At 44.8% G+C, this 20,164-nt stretch overlaps 1 protein-coding gene across 1 annotated transcript in view; it reads left to right on the top strand.

The window, feature by feature from the left end:
- Nucleotides 1-19,745, top strand: part of LOC139229730 (ADP-ribosyl cyclase/cyclic ADP-ribose hydrolase 2-like) — a 46,280-nt gene extending 26,535 nt beyond the window's left edge. The window contains exon 8 of the mRNA XM_070861279.1: nt 19,543-19,745. Within this exon, the coding sequence (XP_070717380.1) occupies nt 19,543-19,745 (203 nt within the window). The remainder of the gene's footprint in view (nt 1-19,542) is intronic.
- The last annotated feature ends 419 nt before the right edge of the window (nt 19,746-20,164 follow it).

Here is a 20,164-nt window from a genome sequence, read left to right as displayed (position 1 = left end):
CCGATCAGGGGCAGGGTATCGATACCAGTGCCATTGCCCTCTTGAGATCGCTTGCTCTGCAGCTTGTATGTATTGGCTGCTTGTGGCCACACTCCATGGTTCATTACTCTGGTCCCAGGGACACAGGCTACAGCGTTGGGTAGCCGCTGCATTGACTGAATGCAGTTGAAATCCTACATCGCACAACATTTCATTACTCATTGTAAATAACCTGTAGCTCCGATCGTGATCATGCGCCTTTTCTTTCTTATTGCGTGTACACAACTCTGATCATCAATTGCACATTTTACATCTATCTCACAGTTGCTTTTACATTGATTGAGAATGTGAAACTTTCCTTTTAAGTGTGGTGGGTTGCCGGCCTCCTTTAAGAGAGCCTTGCTATCTGTACCTCAATCCTCTTCTCCGTTTGGTGCCACGTGTTGCTCCATCAGTGCTGCACCTCGAGGTCTGGCTGCCGCCATCTTTTTCTTCAGCGCATCACCTCGTGGTTTGGGCGCCATCTTTCCTCCATCCACGATGTCGGCTGCAGTGATCCTCTTCTCCCCGGGTTCTGCCACCGAAGCTGGGAAGTCGCCTTTGGATCTGATTTTCTTCCTCCGGAGTCTTGCCACTGGGGCTTGTGTATATCCACCCGTATCCCAACAATGTATTGTCTGTTTGGATTTATGTGGCATCCTTGATCCACAACAGATAACAGAAGCAAAGAGTTGTAATCCTTGCCATCTTGATATCAGCAGAAAATGCCTCTTTGTGTGTCTGGTCCTGTCTATGTGAGAGGTTATTGTGTCTTGACACTAAGTACAGAAACCAACAGTGGTTTTATTTGCTTTCAACCTGAAGCAGATTAGACCTAATGTCAAGTGGAACACAATGTAATACTGCCTGTATTTTAACAGACTTATTTCAGTTTTATTCAAAAGACATTCTATACCTTTCTTTTGTAAATACATATTTCTTGCACCTCCATGTACAATATTTTAAAAAAAATTTTGTATTTATAAACTGGTGAGCCATTCCTCGTAATGCAGCCAGTCCGAATTCCTTCTCAGATCTGTGAACCTGTCACATATGACACGTGATGACATGCCACTTGCAGCCTCGTGGTTCTGACTGGGCACCTATGACAGACATGAAAGCATGTACTTTGGATCAGTACTCCGCTGCCCAGGAAACAATGTCATTTCCGCAGCTGTTTGCAGCTTGTTACTGCAGCAAGGCATGCATTGAAAGTGGTATCCCTGGTGCAGCACTGTCTGCGATTCAGGTTCCAATTCAGTTTTTTTGATAATTTTATACTTTTACAAGACAGGTTGTTTTTACAATCACAGTTAACTTTGTGACCCTGATGCTCAAAACTATGGCACTTTCTTTTATCGTTCCTTTCTCTTACAGTTTTAAAAATGTTAAAACTATAACTTGGCATCACCTTATCACTGTTTTCTGATTTATTTCATTTTTCTCTCGCCTTGTGTTCATTGTGGTGATGTTCTGCACTATGGACACTTCATCCTGCTTCCTCAATTTAAAAATATATGATATTTTTCTTTTTCTTCCTATATTCAAATAGGAAAACTATTTGATAAAACAGATCTCAAATAAACAGCAAAACTCTGTAAATGCTGGAAAGCCGAAACTAAAAAGCAAAATTCTGGAAACTGCTGACTGATCTGGGTGTTTCTAATATTCACTGCTTTTGAAATAGATCTCAAATGTTACTGAGCAAATCACAGGCTTGGAGTTTCTGTGAGGGTGCAATCGATGATATACTCTGGACACTGCACCCGTTTTGGAGTTACGCCCAAATTGACACTCAAACTCATTAACATAAGCCCGAACTTAAAATCTCCGTAGAATCAGCACATTCAAGCAGCATTATCGATGGTAATCGATTATTGACTGGGACATGACCGATGGGGCTTGAAAATGATTGAATTTAGTATCATTTAAACTGAAAATGTGTTCAAGTAATTGCAGCAGCTGAAGAAATAGGCCAATCATGGTTTCAATTGACTGCTGTTCACAGGTCTTCATACCAAGGACAGATCAGTTGACTGAATTTGAACTCATTTAAACCAAATTTCAAGTAATTGCAGCATCAGAATGGGAATCGGACTTGAGTGAGGCTTCAGTTGACAGCTGGTCACTGCTACAGGTCATTAATGATGGATTAATGTCACCATGGGTGCCTGGCGCCCGAGAAACTGTGGACCTCCCCAAACTAGCACAATTGGCAGAAACACTCCATCCCGCTCTGGGGGCATGGTCAATTTTGTGGGTAGGGACTGATTCAGATAAATGGACTTTTGAACCAGCGTAAAAGATCGTGGAAACTTCAGTGATTTATGGGGGTAACTCGCATACACTTAAAATTCTGCGATCTCTTGTCCTATTTCATTCCGCCCAGATTCCATTATTATCTGAGCAGAAATCATGCAGAAACTCTGGGCTGCAGTGTTTTAAACAGTTTATTTATCACAGTAAATACTATTTACTTTAATATACATGGTGTGATTGTAATTTTTAAGGTTTGACTTTTCACTCGAGAACAATAATTGTAAAATGATTCTTTGTATATTGAATATTACAGAAATGGCATTTTACATGTGAGATTATATTTTGTAAAAGTGTACAATTGTATCAATTTATTTGTTATTCAAATGACTTTCATAATAAAAATGATGGAACTGATGCCGATCCTTTCTGAGGATTATCATCTTAATATTGTACAGAACACAATCGTTTCCTAGGAGAAGAAATGGATTTAATGATGTGAACTTTGCAAGCGTTTATTTACATTGTATAACAACAACACAAATTTATATAGCGCCTTTAAAGTAGAAAAACATCACAGCGCATAGATAGATAGAAATTACTACTCAGAAACCGGCCATTCCGCCCAACTGGACCATGTTGGTGTTTATCCTCCACTTGAGCAATGATCCTAATCCCATGTGCCTGCTCTATTCCCATATCCCTTTTTTCCTCCTTCCCTTTGAACAAATATCGAACCCGGTTCTTAAATATTGACATGGTGTCTGCTTCAATCATTAACTCTGTTAGTGCATTCCACAGCCTCCCAACCCTCTACGTTAAAAAAAAAGTTTTTCCTGCTCTCTGTCCTAAGTCTCTTGCTTTATATCTATGTCCCTCCATTCAAGACTCCTTAATCATTGCAAATAGTGTTCCTATCTACTCTTTGCCATCCCTTCTCTAATTTTAAACACCTCTATCAAATCATCCTTTAATCTCCTCTGCTCTAATGAAAATGACCTCAATTTTTCAAGCCTTCATTTATAAATCTCCTCAGACCAGACAGTTTCCTATTTTCACAGCACCCTTTCTATTGGTCAACATCCTTCCTGCAGTGTGCAACCCAAGACTGCGCACATCATCATCATCATAGGCGGTCCCTCGTATCAAGGATGACTTGCTTCCACGTCAAAAAGGGATGAGTTCACAGCTGTTTCAATGAAGGACCTAATATTCCAGGTCCCGAACTACATGTTGAAGGGTGGAAGAAGCCTGTGTGTGAATTTTATTAACATGTGGTGGCCGTTGCACACCAGCCACCACACGGGCTTGACAGAGCTAGGTCCTGGTCCTGTGGTAAGGATTAACCAAGACGACTGGAGACCAGCTCTGCTGCACTGGGCTGTTAACTAGGCTAGATAATTCCTTTCAGGTTCTAACAAAAGATAACTTGCACCTCAATTTTCCAGTGACTAGTTCTGCATAATGGATGCAGTGTTCAATACTGGAGCACTCCTCTTTATATGGCTGCTAGCTGCACTGGATTATTGTATTGCACACACATCTAAACTGTACTCATTGTTTATTTAGTCTTGAATCCAGTACCAACATGCACTGGTGTGCATTAGGTGTCACAGTGGTAGCACTCTTGTCTCGGAGTCAGAAGGTTGTGCAGACAGCACTCCCAATGGCAGCAAAACTATGATTTTATATAGTCACCATTGCATTTCAGCTTTTATATCCTACACCTCGTGCCATAAAATACAGTATTCCATTAGTTTTTTTTATATGCCCTTATCCATTTGAGATTCTATTTTAATGTCTTGTGAATTTTTGCATCATGACTTTATAGTTATGATTTTATATTTTTATGCATATTTGTATTTTTATACAGAAACTTCTCATCGGGTGTTGCTATAATGGAAACAGAATCTACTTGTCAAATTTAAAATAGAAGTTATACATTGTTGGACTTGTTTATACATATGTGAATTGTACTTATATTTTTAAATATGAATCCATTTGCAGCTTGTACCTTCATTTTATGTTGCATCATAATGGCTCCATTGTACGAAAAGTGTTTCTTTAGCATAAAATATTTGTCTTGGTACTTGGTTTGCGAAAACGTTGCTATTTAAACCTTGAATACATTTTCCCAATAGCTTGCTAATGGTAAAATCATAATGTAATGATGTCATACAAAGCTGGTGGTACCATGTTTGATCCCCGATCTATGCTGAGTTAGCACTAAGGTGAGAATTGGGCCAGGGCTCCACCCCGGATTATCATGTAGATTCAATTGTATCCTGAAGATGTCCACTGTTAGAATATCTATTTCCTGATATTGGATGCAGTTATAGAAAATAAGGATTAATTTCTCCCATTACTATCTTGGAAGAGTTGGTCCATTTTGTCTTTTTTTTTTATTGTTAATCATGCTTACAGCCACATTTTATGTTTTAAGTAAGGATTGTTTCCTAGAGTCTTTGCAATGATGTGGATGACACTTTCACACAAACTCAAGTCTTCAATAAAGTTTGACGTGAAAGGGTACAACACAAGCTGAAGGCAACAGTCAACATAGGTGAATACAGAATTGTTTAAAAGAGAGAAAACAGCAGATAATAAGGATGATGCTGGTCTGGGAGATATACTGAGTGGAGTGCCCCAGGGATCAGTGCTGGGGTCCTACAGTTTCTGATCTACATAAATAACCTGGATTCAAAATATTCAATGTAGTGTGGTAAGTTTCACAAATCATACTAATCTAGGCGATGTGGCAGGCATGGAACAAAGAGAATAGTCGGGTAGCCAAGGAATTACACTAGGACGTAGAGCATACTTGCAAGTTCGATGGAATTCAATATATCTAAGTGCAAGGTTTTTACTTTGGAAGAAAAGATGGGATACATAATAAATGGTGTTAAACTAACTTGAGAAAGGCTGAGAGAGATCTGGGAGGGATAGTAGACTCCACACTGACCATGTTCTAAAATTGTAGCACAGCGATTAACAAAGAGAACAGAATGTTGAACAGTACAGTTTAATGCCTGATAGAGAATTCAAGCTCTGCAGCCTGACTGCAGTTTTTGAAAGAACACAGACTACATTGCATTAACTCATCAATCAACTTGACATTTTAGGACCTTGGGTAGTGAGCCAATTAAAGGTTAAAAGACTATCAATTGAGCCAATAAGGTCAAAGAAGACGAGTTATTTTCTGTAAATTGAACCAGGTATAAGTACAGCCATTTTGGCCATGTGGTCTCAGAAGGACAAAGGCCTGGCTTAAAGCCAGAAGCTTGTTACTGCTGCCAGAATAAAGTTACATTAAAACTACAATCGGAGTTTGTATTTCATTGGAAATTAAGAGGTTTAACAATTTTGGCGTCACGAACAGGATTGCTGAGGAAAGAAACTGAATTTTGGACATAGGACCTACATACTGAGGTAAGGACCCCTCTTTATAAAAGTCCTCGGTCAAAAGCCTAAATTCGCGTCTCCTTCTACGCGATTCCGAAAGCCTCCGGTTTGCGAACCCTCCGGTTGGTAGTCGGCTCGAGGTCCCATAGACGTCTAACTTCGGCGGTGTGTTAGTTAATTAATCACCGATCGACTGATCGGCTGGAAAGCCTACGACTCGCGACCCCAGTAAAGAAATCAGTATTATGGCAGCAGGAGATAAGAGCAAAGAATTGCCTACAACTGTTAAAGGTGGGCAGGCAGGACCTGATATTTCAATAGATGAAATCCTCCAACAGTTGAAAGAATACATAGAGCAACAATTCAACTTATCTAAAACCCGTATTAAGATCGAACAAAAGTACGGAACCTCCAAAGGACAATGATCCTTGGACGAGATTAAAAGGGTCTGGGGAAAAACGACCCGTATGAAAAATAAAGAGCGAACTAGATGGTCCCTAGCCGTTATGGGACAGATCCGAAAGCGGAATGAAATTATAATGCGTTCCCAACATGATTAAGAACTGACCAGTACAAAGGACCAATTGCAAGCTGTTTGTGCACAGCTGCGACAGCAAAGATTTGAACTTGAAAAGTCGGAAGCGGAAGTTAAAGATCTTAAAGGTGAAATTAAAGAATGGAAAAAATCATTAGGTCAAGAGACAGTAATAGGAAAAGGAAAATGTATCGGTCAATTCCCAGGGTACCCATGTTTGGATAAATTAAAAGCGCAAACCCAAAGGCACGACCAAGAAATAGATACGGATTCTGAATCCTCCGATGATACAGGGTCGAAGGATGAAGAATTAGGGGTGCCCCATTTAAAAAAAGATGAGTTGTAGTCAAATCAGAAGAGACTGCAGATGAGGGCGGAACCAAAAAAACGAGGAAAAGGGTGTGTGCAGAATACTTATTTCATGATTCGGCAGACCCGGAGAAAATTGATAAATGGTCCAAGGAATTGCCCAATCCAAAGAAAGGGGGAGTAAAAACATGGGACCAATTGGACCGCTAAAGAAATATATATCAACTTCATCCCTGGGACGGATGAAGTTGATATATATTTTGACCATAATGGTGCCAAAAACACAGGGAAGAAAAGTGCACGACAAGGTAGAAGAAGCTTTGGGGCAGGATGAGCAAGAATTAGATGCAGGGTGGGATACGATTAAACACTGGCTGCAAGCCTTCAGTCCAGCTAAGACAGACTGGGGAAAAATTGCAGCCTGCCAACAGAAAGGAACAGAGGAGGTCCTGGAGTATGACGAGCGGTTTAGATGCACGTGGCTAGAACATTCGGGTATGAATAATACGGATGAGGAAATGGATGAACAAGTGTTTTGGACCCCTGAAAACAGCTTTTGTGGCAGGTCTAAAGCCAGAACTGTCCACAATGCTTAAGGTGGTGTTACCGGACTGGGAAGGTTGAGGAACAACCTTTGCAGCATTGGTGGATCGATGTAACCAATTAGATCGGGATATGGGAGCTAAAGTCCGAGCTGTACAGGCTATGGTATGGAAATCCCAGGATTACGATAAACAGTCATTTGGAAAATTACCCGGAAAACTTTATTATTGTGGGAAAGAAGGTCACTGGGCCAAGACGTGCAGGGCAAAACAGCAAGGTCGTGGCCGGGAACAAGGACGCAGCCAGGGATACAATTCAGCCAACAAACCAGGCTTGTCACAAGATAATGACCTCATAGAAGCATTTAGGCGACTGACAATACAACAACAGAAGGGATAGCAAAAAACGATTAGAGCCCACCCTGGCCCCCCTCCTCGCAACAATACAACAAAGGGGAGATAGGTTATATATAACTGTGAGGGTGGGCGATAAGGATGTGGACTGTCTTTTAGACACAGGGGCGGAATTAACATGCTTACCCCTACAATATGGAGACTCTTTGCTGTTGGATGGTAGGGCATGTACAGCCTATGCAGTTGGGGGCCATAAAATGGAAATTAAAAGGACAACACCGGTACTTATAGAGCTGGGTCCACATGAACTAACCACGCCGGTCTGGATAGGCCCAGTAGATCGACCCCTTTTGGGAATGGATGTTCTAATCCAAGTAGATTCATCATTGCATTTTGAGGATGGTCGGGTGACATGGTCAATTAGAACTTTGAAGAAAGAAGAATTGAAAGAACACCCGATATGGGCTAAAGATAAGAACGATTGTGGCCTATTCCAGATGGAGCCTGCATCATTTACCGGGACCAAGCCTCCATGCACTAAACAGTATCCCATCAGTCCAACTGCCATCGCGGGAATCTTACCGGTTATTCAGCAATTGGAGAAACAAGGGGTGCTTATTAAAACGCATAGCTCCTCCAATAGCCCCGTGTGGCCGGTACAGAAATCTAATGAGACTTGGTGTTTGACTGTCGATTATAGGAAAGCTAACCAGTGTATTGATCAAAAAGCTCCTTTGGTCGCAGATCCCTCCACCATTTTTAATGCCCTCAAACCAGAACATAAATATTTCTCGGTTATAGATATGGCCAACGGATTTTGGTCGGTGCCTCTGGCACCGGAGGTTCGACAGTGGTTTGCTTTCACTGTTCAAGGACAACAGTATACTTGGACCCGGTTACCGCAGGGTTTCCACAACAGCCTTACGGTATTCCACATGGCTTTACAAAGCTATTTGCGAGAATTACCTCCCCTGTCATCCACAGTCATCCAATATGTAGACGATATCCTGCTAGCTTCAAACACGGAAGAACAGCATGAACAAGATTTACGAGCTTTGCTGGACCACCTTTGGATGAAAGGACATAAAGCCAGCATCGACAAAGCACAAATATCCCAAGAAGAGGTTGTATACCTGGGACAAAAGATTTCACAAGGAAAGAGAGAACTTACCCAGGATAGAACTGTAGCCATTCGGGCTGCTAAAAAACCCACCACTATTCAGGAACTGAGGTCTTTTTTGGGATTGTGTAACTTTAATAGAAATTGGATTGACTCCTTCACACAGCTTGCTCAGCCATTGAATGATACTTTAAAGGGGAAACGTGCCTCTAAAGAAGCTATCACCCTCACTAAGGAACAACAAGAGGCCTTCCTGAGTTTGATAAAAGCTTTGTGTTCGGCACCGGCTCTGGGAATCCCCGACAGTGTTAAGCCATTTACCCTGTTTGTCCATGAGAAAGAAGGATACATGACAGCTATACTGACACAAGAACATGGGGATCAGCAAAGACCTATTGGCTATTATTCAACAAAACTGGATGCGGTAGCCCTCGGATGGGGAAGTTGCCTAAGGGCCATGGAAGCTCCATGTCGAGCGGTAATGATCACTGCGGGTCTAGTCATCGACCAAAAGCTGATTGTCAAGTGTCCCCACACCATACATGCTTTGCTGTCTATGAATAGAATGTCTCAGGTGATGGCAGCTAGATGGACCCGTTGGACAGCAGTTTTGGAAGCTCCTAATCTGCATATCGTCCGGGCCAGCCCGGTTAATCCCGCAACTATGCTCCCGATGTCAGAATCGAGAGAGCAAGAGGGGGGAGAATGTGAAGAGCATGACTGCGTGGAGATTTAAAAGAAACAGAAGAAGCAGCCTTAGCAGCAGAGGAGCCTCTGCACAACCCAGACCTCATCCTGTTTACAGATGGTTCCTCCTTTGTTGACAATGGTACCAGAAAAGCAGGATGGGCAGTTACAGCCTTATATGAGGTAGTGGCAAAAGGATGTTTACCCTCAGGAACGTCAGCACAACAGGCCGAGTTACGGGCCCTGTCAGAAGCATCTCGAATAGCAGAAGGACAGATAGCTAATGTCTACACAGATTTGCGTTATGCTTTTGGAGTCGCTCACGACTTTGGTCTGTTATGGCAGAAAAGAGGATTCCTCACTGCTGCTGGTACACCTATCCGAAATGGAAAAGAAGCCCAAGACTTACTAGAGGCCATACAATTACCTCAGGAAGTGTCCATCCTGAAGTGTAAGGCTCAGACCAAGGAAAATACCACAGAAGCACAGGGAAATGCCCTAGCCGACCAGGCAGCTAAAGATGCCGCCTCAAAGGGCGTTCCCCCAGAAGAACCAACACAGATGTGCAGATTGAAAGCACTCAGAACTCTGACATGAGACCTTCAAACAATGCAAGGCGAGTGCTCCCGAGAGGAAAAATGGACATGGATTGAGGCAGGAATTAAGCTATGTGAAGATGGTGTCTGGAGACAAAGGGTTACCGACAAGCTAGTTGCGCCACAAGCGCTTATGTCTTTTTTAGCCCAACAGATCCACTCGTGGGGACACTTGGCCTCACAACAGATGACGGAACAGTTCCAGAAAAGCTGGTGGGGTCGGGGATTTAAAAAACATGCCCATCACGGTCATGCCCCAAATAAGGCCCCCTGCCCCAGTCGGACCATTCCAGCATCTGCAGGTTGATTATATATCTCTTCCTTCATGCCAAGGATACACTAACATTCTTGTCATGGTCGACAGATTCTCTAGATGGGTAGAAGCTGTCCCAACTAAAAGAGCCACAGCCAATCACACTGCAAAGGTCTTGTATAAGGATTACATTCCCCGATGGGGAGTCCCGAGTAGCATTGACTCAGATCAGGGAACACACTTCACAGGTGCTGTCTGCCAAGAAGTCTGTAGGTTACTGAACATTACGTGGGATTTACACTGTCCTTATCATCCACAATCATCAGGACAAGTAGAGCGTATGAATCGAACTCTGAAACAACAGCTTGCCAAATATCACCAAGAAGGAACACCATGGCCCCAGGCACTGCCAATAGTGCTATGTAACATTAGGGCAACCCCGAACAGAACTACAGGTCTAAGGCCATTTGAAATTATAACAGGAAGACCCATGTCGCTGCCAGGAACTATCGTTTTAAGGAAAGCTGATGTTCACTTAATGAGTGACACTTTGTTATCATACTGTCAGAACTTAACCAATGCTATTAGTTCTGTTTCCCGACAGGTATCGGCAGCTTGGGGTAATCCACCCGAAGGAGGACATGACATCATCCCGGGAGTCTGGATGAGTTGCATAAAGAACCTTTGGGTGCCAAGTGGGAGGGACCTTATCAAGTGTTATTGACCACCCAGGCAGCTGTTAAAGTCCAAGGAAAGAAAGCCTGGATCCACGCTTCACATGTTAAACGAGCACCCGTAACTGAAGCTGAAATCTAATAAGGACAATTACTTTTTGCCAAAATGTATAAATTTACTGTATTACTGATTGTAGGTATTCTAGGCATAGGCCTACTTCTTACTAGCCGACCCTCTGCACCAAAGGGAAATAGTAGGGTAGCAAAGGAATTACATGTAAATATCTTTTTATATATGTCATACATTTATGCCAAACAAAGTAACATTTCTAGTTGTTGGGTGTGTGCGCATATTCCAATTCACTCAAACGAAGGGATTCCCTTGAGGCCAGTTCCCTTAAATATCTCGGAAATGGCTGTGTGGATAATTAATCAAAACAAAACAGACAATGCGTTTCAGAATACGGAAAACTGGGCACGTAAATAGAAGTCAGCAGGTTACAATCTGACTACCTTTGAAGTGGGATACCAACCGTGCTACAATAATTCCAAACGGCCCCCATTTGTTGTTATCGCTAATACAACGGGAATAGGAAGACCGGGGGAATCGGTCCGTCTGATTAGAAACATCAAAGGAGGCCAAAATATGAGGTATAGTAACTGCTCCCAGAATTATAATATAATCAAGCCACGGAACCGTCCAAACTGGGCCGATGTGGGAATTTTTAACGAAACGGAGATTCTGAATAAAACAGATGGAAAAGCCTGGACAGGCCCCGGAGTGTTGCTGACAAAGAAACAGCTATCCTTCATTGCCTATAATGGCACCTATTGGGTGTGTGGCCACAAGGCCTACCCTTGGCTGCCCCAGAATTGGACGGGATCCTGCTATCTAGCCTACATTGTGCCGTATATGTATCATATAAAGTCACTGTCGGAAGATTTACACTGTCCTAAGAGAGCTATCACAGAAACAGAGAGGTTCTTTGCCATTCTGATCCCCGGGTGTGGGACCGCCAGACTGGCAAGGGAATCCATTAACATGGCATCCGTTGTGGAACAGGTAGCCAATGATATCTCAGAGGCCCTAGTTAAAATCAATGCAGAAATGGTAGCAATCCGCACAGTAGCCCGACAGAATAGATTTGCCCTTGACTACATCCTGGCTGAAAAGGGAGGTACTTGCAACCTACTCGGAACTGAGTGTTGCACGTATATCCCAGATAGCTCCGATGAAATTACCCACTTAGTGGAGCATATCCAAAAGGAGGTAGAAAAACTTAAGCAACTCCCATCATTGACTTTGTGGAGTGGAGCCATTGAATGGCTAGGTTCAATAGGAACTTCATTGGTGGAAGGTATAATTCTATTCGTTGTAATTATTTTACTTTTATATTGTTTGTTTATATTGATTAAATCTGTTGCGACCAGGCGGCTGTAGCTGCTGTCCCGCATGTGAGACACCTTGCAGGTCCCAGTAGACCGTCTGTACGTGGCACAGGGGTATGTTATGCTTAAGGGAAGGTTGTTCACTGGTTGAATTAAGATATTGATTTGGATTAAATTGGAATAAGGTTAATTAACGTACTAAAACCAGACTTCCATTGTGGCCACGATGGAACTCGGGTTGGTGTAAATTTGTGTGAAAGCTACTGGTCCGAACATGTGGCGAAACACATCAACAAATTTTAGAAGGAAACTCTATTAACATGTATGAAATTATTTTGTAGAATGTTTAACCAGTGATACCGAATGTTGTATGATTCATTTTGTGAAAGAATCAAAGAAGGGATTGATTGAGAATTCAAGCTCTGCAGCCTGGCTGCAGTTTTTGAAAGAACACAGACCACATTGCATAAAGTCATCAATCAACTTGACATTTTAGGACCTTGGGTAGCGAGCCAATTAAAGGTTAAAAGACTATCAATTCAGCCAATAAGGTCAAAGAAGGCGAGTTCTTTTCTGTAAATTGAACCAGGTATAAGTACAGCCATTTTGGCCATGTGGTCTCAGAAGGACAAAGGCCTGGCTTAAAGCCAGAAGCTTGTTGCTGCTGCCAGAATAAAGTTACATTAAAACTACAATCGGAGTTCGTATTTCATTGGAAATTAAGAGATCCAACAATGCCATCATGCAGGACAAATCCAATCCAGCCACTTACTGCTCCATCAAGCTACTCTCATTTATCAGCAAAGTGATGGAAGATGTCATCAACAGTGCTATCCAGCAGCACTTACCAATAACCTGCTCACCGATACTCAATTTGGGTTCCGCCAGGACCACTCGGCTTTAGACCTCATTACAGCCTTGGTCCAAACATGGACAAAAGAGCTGAATTCCAGAGGTGAGGTGGCAGTGCCTGCCCTTGACATCAAGGCAGCATTTGACCGAGTGTGGCACCAAGGAGCCCTAGTAAAACTGGAATCAAAGGGAAACGGAGAAAACTCTCCACTGACTGGACTCATACCTAGCACAAAGGAAGATGGTTGTGGTGGTTGGAGCTTAATCATCACAGCTCCAGGATATCACTGCAGGAGCTCCTCAGAGCAATGTCCTAGGCCCAACCATCCTTAACTGCTTCATCATTGACCTTCCCTCCATCATAAAGTCAGCAGTGGGATGTTCGCTGATGACTGCACAATATTCAGTGCCATTTGCATCTCCTCAGATAATGAAGCAGTCCATGCCCGAATGCAACAAGACCTGGACGACATTCAGGCTTGGGCTGATAAGTGGCCAGCAACATTCGCGCAACACAAGTGCCAGGCAATGACTCTCTCCAACAAGTGAGAGTCTAACCACCACCCCTTGACATTCAACAGCATAACCATCGCCAAATCCTCCACAATCAACATCCTGGGGGTCACCATTGACCAGAAACATAAATACTGTGGCAACAAGAGCAGCTCAGAGGCTGGGTATTCTGTGGCGAGTGTCACACCTCCTGACTCCCCAAAGTCTTTCCACCATCTACAAGGCACAAGTCAGGAGTGTGATGGAATACTCACCACTTGCCTGGATGAATGCAGCTCCAACAACACACAAGAAGCTCAACATCATCCAGGACAGAACAGCCCGCTTGATTGGCACCTCACCAACCACCTTAAACATTCACTCTCTCCACCATCGGCGCACCGGTGCAGTGTGTACTATCTATAAGATGCACTGCAGCAACTCACTAAGGCTTCTTCAGCAGCACTTCCCAAACTCGCGACCTCTATTACCGAGAAGAACATGGGCAGCAGGCGCATGGGAACATCATGACCTTCACATTCCCCTCCAAGTCACACACCATCCTGACTTGGAAATATATCGCTGTTCCTTCATCGTCGCTGGGTCAAAGTCCTGGAACTTCCCAACAGCACTGTGGGAGAACCTTCACCGCAAGGGCTGCTGCTGTTCAAGAAGGCGGCTCATCACCATCTTAAGGGCAATTAGGGATGTGCAATAAATGCTGGCCTTGACAGCGACGCCCACATCCCAGGAACAATTTTTTTTTTTAAACACAAAAGCTTCATAGTGCCCTGTTTAGACCACACTTTGAATGTTGCTCTCAGTTTGGGTCACTGTCTCTCTTGTCTCATTCAAGCTCTGGTGCACCGAAGAATGGCAAGTGTGATCACTGAGGTCCAGTCAGGGAACTGGATTATGGTGAAGGGTTAGGAAAACCAAATTTCTATCTTGAAAGGAGGTGTATGAGAGGAAACTTGAAAACACATACAAGGTACTAAATGGAATAGAAAAGATTCAAATTAAACCATAACTGCAGGACATAGGTATAAACTAGTAAAAAGGCAAGTTGAGGACTGATATCCGGATGTACTTTTTCAAATACACTAATACCTGCAGTGGAAGCAATATTTCAAATCATTCAAGAGACAACTGAATGCTTGTAATGGATGAGGGGATTGTCGATTCCATGGAAAAATGAATTATAAAGGCCAAATAGCATCCCTCAACTGTACTCAGCTCTGAGGATCAGTAGGTAAGAAAACTGATGAATCAGGAGCTCAGTAATTGCCCAGGCTGCTAATTCAACCAATGAAAGCATGAAGCACACAATAACATTTCTGTTTTCAGCATAATCTGAGGGTGTAGCTCTGTTTTAGTCTCGATAAATGCCCATCCCAAGGTGCACACACTGCTCACTTGTTTCTGATTGATTGGGATTTAGTCTGATGTAGAACCATAGTGTCAAATCTGATAATTATGGCAATATTTTGCGGCTTCATGTTCATTATGCAAGAACTAACTACATAATGAGTTTCTGGTACTCATACCAGAGGTTGGTTTTGCTGTTATAGGATGGCAATACATTTCTAAAAAGACACAAAAAAACCTGCAGATCTGGAAATCAAACAAAACAGAATTTGCTGGATGCACTCAGCTGACAGCAAGTCAGTACCTGTGACAAAAGCTTTGATATTAACTGCCCCATCCTGTCATGTATCCTACATGACTACTGTTTGTACCATCACAAGGTGTACCACCAGAGGACACAGCAGTGGGAGACTTTTAGGTTACCTGTACAGGTGTCCCTGGCCTAGTATAAAAGGCAGGCCAGCAGGTGTCATCCTCAATCTGGAGTTATCAATAAAGGACTAAGGTCACTACAGTTCAAGTACAACACGTTGCTTTGTGGAGTCATTATCAGAGCATCCAAGGACATAACAATTGGCGACGAGATTACGGACTTTCATGCAAAAATGGCTACCCTTTGGACGTTGCAGCAGTTCGCCGATGATGATGATTGGGACGCCTTTGTGGAGAGGCTCAACCATTTCTTCACAGCAAACGACCTGGCAGGAGACAACCCGGCCACACTTGCTGGCAAGCGCAGAGCTATCCTCTAACCAGTTATGGGTCCACCGTCTATGGCCTCGTCAGGGACTTGCTGGCACCAGCGAAGACAATAACCAAGATGTACGAGGAGCTTGTAACACTGATCCAGGAGCAACTCAAGCCCAAGGAGAGCATCCTCATAGCCAGACATCAGTTCTACACCCACCGACGACCCAAAGGCCAGGAAATCGCGAAATACGCTGCAGAGCTCAGAAGGCTGGCGACACCGTGTGATTTTGGTGACCACTTCACCGAAGCGCTGTGGAACATTTTTGTCATTGGAATAGGCCATGAGAGCCTTCTTCATAAGCTACTGTCGGCAGATACCACAGTCACACTGCAGAAGGTCATCTCTGTGAGCCAGGCATTCATGACCTCGACCTGCAGCTCTAGGCAGATGACTCACCCTCAGCACTCAAACCTGGCAAGTACTGTGCACAGAGTGCCACCTTTTAGAGGCTGGACTGTAGAACGCGAACCTTCTCAGGGAAGAGAGAACAGGCCTCCAAGTCCCTTAACTCAGAGTCTGCCGAGGGGTCTAATCGAGTAGCTCCATGCTGGCGTTGTGGAGGGAATCACAGGGCTCATCAGTGCCGCTTTAAAGACGATGTATGCAAAGACTGCAGCACAAAGGGCCACCTCCAGCGAATGTGTAAGAGAAATATGACTCACTGTGTCGATGAAGAGTCTGCAGATGGCCATGAATCCAGCGCGGATTATGAAACGATAGGCAGAGAGGCAGCTCAGCCCCACGAGGAGGTATATAGCTTGTTCACCTGCACCACCGAGTGTTCCCTATTGAGGATGGAAGTCGAAATAGATGGCGTTTCAGTCTTCATGGAAGTGGACACGGGGGCGCGAGCCAGTCAGTAATGAATCAAGAAGCCTTTGAAAGGCTATGGGACAATCAAACTGAACGACCCAAGTTGGTCCCGGTTCAGGCAAAGCTGCGCACCTACTCCAATGAACTTATCCCAGTCGTTGGTAGTGAGAATGTAAAGGCACTCCATGATGGCACGGTGCACAAGTTACCTCTGTGGATTGTTGCAGGTGATGGACCAACGCTACTCGGAAGAAGGTGGATGGAGAAGTTCCATTGGAAGTGGGAAGACTTCACCCCTCCAGCGATCGACACCCTCTGTGCTCAGAGGCAAAGCAAGCCCTCACCTGACGTTGGATCCGGCACCAGAGAGCAGACCAGCACAGCACCCAAGGCACAGACCGCTCAGCACGACTGCGTGGAAATGATCCAGCTGAGACGATCTGAATGCACCTTCCAGGCTCCAGTGGCAAGACTTCAGAGAAAGAAAATTGGATCCAGAGGCGACTTCCCAGTTTCGGAGGCAGAACCCGGAGAGAAGAGGATCACCGCAGGTCGACATCGTGGATGGAGGAAAAATGGCGCCCGAACCACGAGGTAATGCGCTGAAGAAAAAGATGGCAGCGGCCAGACCACGAGGTGCAGCGCTGATGGAGCAACACGTGGCACCAAACGGAGAAGAGGATTGGGGTAAAGAAAGCAAGGCTCTCTAAATGAGGCCTGCATCCCACCACACTTAAAGGGACAGTTCCCACACTCAAGCAATGTAATAGCAACTGTGAGTTAGAGATAAAATGTGTAAGTGATGATCAGAGATGTGTACATGCAACTAGCAAGGAAAAGTCACGCGATCGCAATCATGTTAAATGTGTAAGTGATGATCAAAATTGTGTACATGCAACAAGCAAGGAAAAGTTGTGCTATCGCGATCGGAGCTCCAGGGTATTCACAATAAGTAATGAAACGTTGTGCGATGTAGGATTTCAACTGCACACAGCCAATGCAGCAGGCAAACACCCATTGGGAGCACACAGGTCCAGGGAGCTACCCAACGCTGTAGCCTGTGTCCGTGGGACCAGAGTTATGCACCATGGAGTGTGGCCACAAGCAGCCAATACACAGGAGCTGCAGAGCAAGCGATCTCAGTAGGGCAACTGCACCGGTATCGATACCCTGCTTCTGATCGGCTCCGACTCTCAGGCACCCGATGGCACCAACCACCACGAGCCTGAGAGAATAAACTGTGCTAAGGCGCAGCCCCCAGACCCCATCAAGGCCATAAAGGGTCGTCCGCAACAGTGCTACCAAAGGGGACCGGGACCAGCCAGGATCCCAAACCAAACAACGCCCAGGCCAGCGAGTCAGCAGTTCCCTGTGCACTGCTAGATGACAGCGCCTCAGGGAGCAGCAGCGACCCAGGGTGCAAAGAAAGGACAGGGAGGTCACAGACATCTGTGAACCTGCCCGACGCTAGGAACCACAGCAACAGCCCCGAGAGCAGGCAACTCGAGCCAACTGAGTTCCCACTGCCAGCATTGGGCACCGTGCCGCCACCAGACTGCGGGGACACCATCCAGCAGTTCTGGAACTAGTTTGTCCTTGCGCACCAGTCACCGACCCCCAGTACACATCGATAATGTATCTCACTAGTCGAACGTACTTTTCTCACAACTGAACCACAAATGTAATGCAAACTTGTTTTTCTGGACTTGAATGTATATGAATTCAATAAGTCCCCGGCATAATCTATATGTGGGGTGGGTGGAGAATGGAGTGGTCAGGGACACACACAAACAGCAACCACCAGCACTCTACTTCACCAACCACTTACCCAAGATTGAAACGACCTGCCAAGGGTCAAACAGATAGAGCCCAGAGCACAGTCAATGCAGAGGCGATTTGCACTAAAGGCTTGGGGGAGTGTGATGTCATGTATCCTACATGGCTACTGTTTGTACTGTCACAAGGTGTGCCACCAGAGGGCACCGCAGTGGGAGACTTGTAGGTTACCTGTACTGGTGTGCCTGGCCTAGTATAAAAGGCAGGCCACCAGCTGTGATCTTCAGTCTGGGGTTATCAATAAAGGACTAGGGTGGTAATTCTCCATTGAAGCACTGTTGGTGGGCAGTCTGTCATCATCATCAAAGGCAGTCCCTCGAAATCAAGGGAGACTTACTTCCACTCTAAAAGTCAGTTCTTAGGTGACTGTACAGTCCAATATGGGAATTACAGTCTCTGTCACAGGTGGGACAGACAGTGGTTGAAGGAAGGAGTGGGTGGGGAGTCTGGTTTGCCGCACGCTCCTTCCACTGCCTGTGCTTGATTTCTGCATGCTCTCAGCGACGAGAGTCGAGGTGCTCAACGCCCTCCCGGATGCTCTTCCTCCACTTAGGGCCGTCTTGGGCCAGGAATTCCCAGGTGTCGCTGGGGATGCTGCACCTTATTAAGGAGGCTTTGAGGACGTCCCCAAAACGCTTCCTTTGCCCACCTGGGGCTTGCTTGCCATGAAGGAGTTCCGAGTAGAGCACTTGCTTTGGGAATCTCGTGTCAGGCAAGCGGACAATGTGGCCCGTCCAACGGAACTGGTTGAGTGTGGTCAGTGCTTCGATGCTGGGGATGTTGGCCTGAGCGAGAACACTGACTTTGGTGCGTCTGTCCTCCCAGTGGATTTGCAGGATCTTGCAGAGGCAGCGCTGGTGGTATTTTCTCCAGCGCTTTGAGGTGTCTACTGCATATGGTCCACGTCTCTGAGCCATATAGGAGAGCGGGTATCACTACTGCCCAGGGCAGTCTGTAACCTGATGTCAACTCCTTTTTTCTTCTCCCACGCTACTGGAGCCTGCTGCACTTTACCGGGGTTTCCTGTTTCCATTCCTTACCCCTCCCCCAACTCAGCCGTTACTCATTTTCTGTGTCTTATCCGTATCTTTAATTTCTCATTATACCTCTTGCTATCTCTTGTCATTTAACTGTCTCATGTATTTCAGTTAAGGACTTTACAGGTCAAAATGCATCCATGTGTGTGAGTGCTTTCTGCCCCCTTCCTGTTGTTTGTTCCTTTTTAAATGCTGTTCTTCTGTGATTTAATCCAGTCCTAACAAAGGAGGAAAAATTCAATTTGTGTCTGTTTTCAGTGCGAAATGGGTGGCATGATTTGAATGCAGACCTGAAGACATTGGCGCCAGAACCCAGCCAAATTCTGCGGCGGGCCTCATTTGAATTAAACCAGCAAGCTGCAGATGCCAATCGGACATCCCAGTGGACCTCGCCGGGCAGCACCTTCGGAGTTTCTTCCGGCTCCGAAGCCAAACCGGCTCTGTGGTCAATCCCAGGATGAGGCGGGACGTGAGCCCAGGCCAATAACAGCCTGCAGTATTTTTGCCGAGCCATGAGGAGAACTCCTGGCTCCACAGAAATTAAGTGATTTTTTTTTAAAAGGCTGCCTCCAGTGGTCTGTCCAAGGACCCAGAATAACTGGGTGTCAAAAATTCTGCCTATGTGATGATGCACTTATGTCCAATTGTGCCCCCAATGTTCAATAACCTGCTCGTTCCACAAATTTTGACTGACCGGCTGATGGGTTCCAGCATTTTCTGTTTGGATTTGATATTAATAATCTGTTGTTTTAATAGTTTTTCAGTAGTTAATTATTAAATGTATCTTGCCACATCAAGTTTGTTTTCCATCATACAATTCTGATATGCTCAAGGACTAGTGAAAGAGTGCAGACGTGTATCTTTTAGTGCAAGAGCTTTG

The sequence above is a fragment of the Pristiophorus japonicus genome, chromosome 2 (genome assembly GCF_044704955.1).
Source record: "Pristiophorus japonicus isolate sPriJap1 chromosome 2, sPriJap1.hap1, whole genome shotgun sequence".
In the NCBI taxonomy this organism is placed as follows: Eukaryota; Metazoa; Chordata; class Chondrichthyes; family Pristiophoridae; genus Pristiophorus; species Pristiophorus japonicus.
The sequence above is the reverse complement of the archived record's forward strand: the minus strand, read 5'-3'. Positions and strand labels throughout refer to the sequence as shown.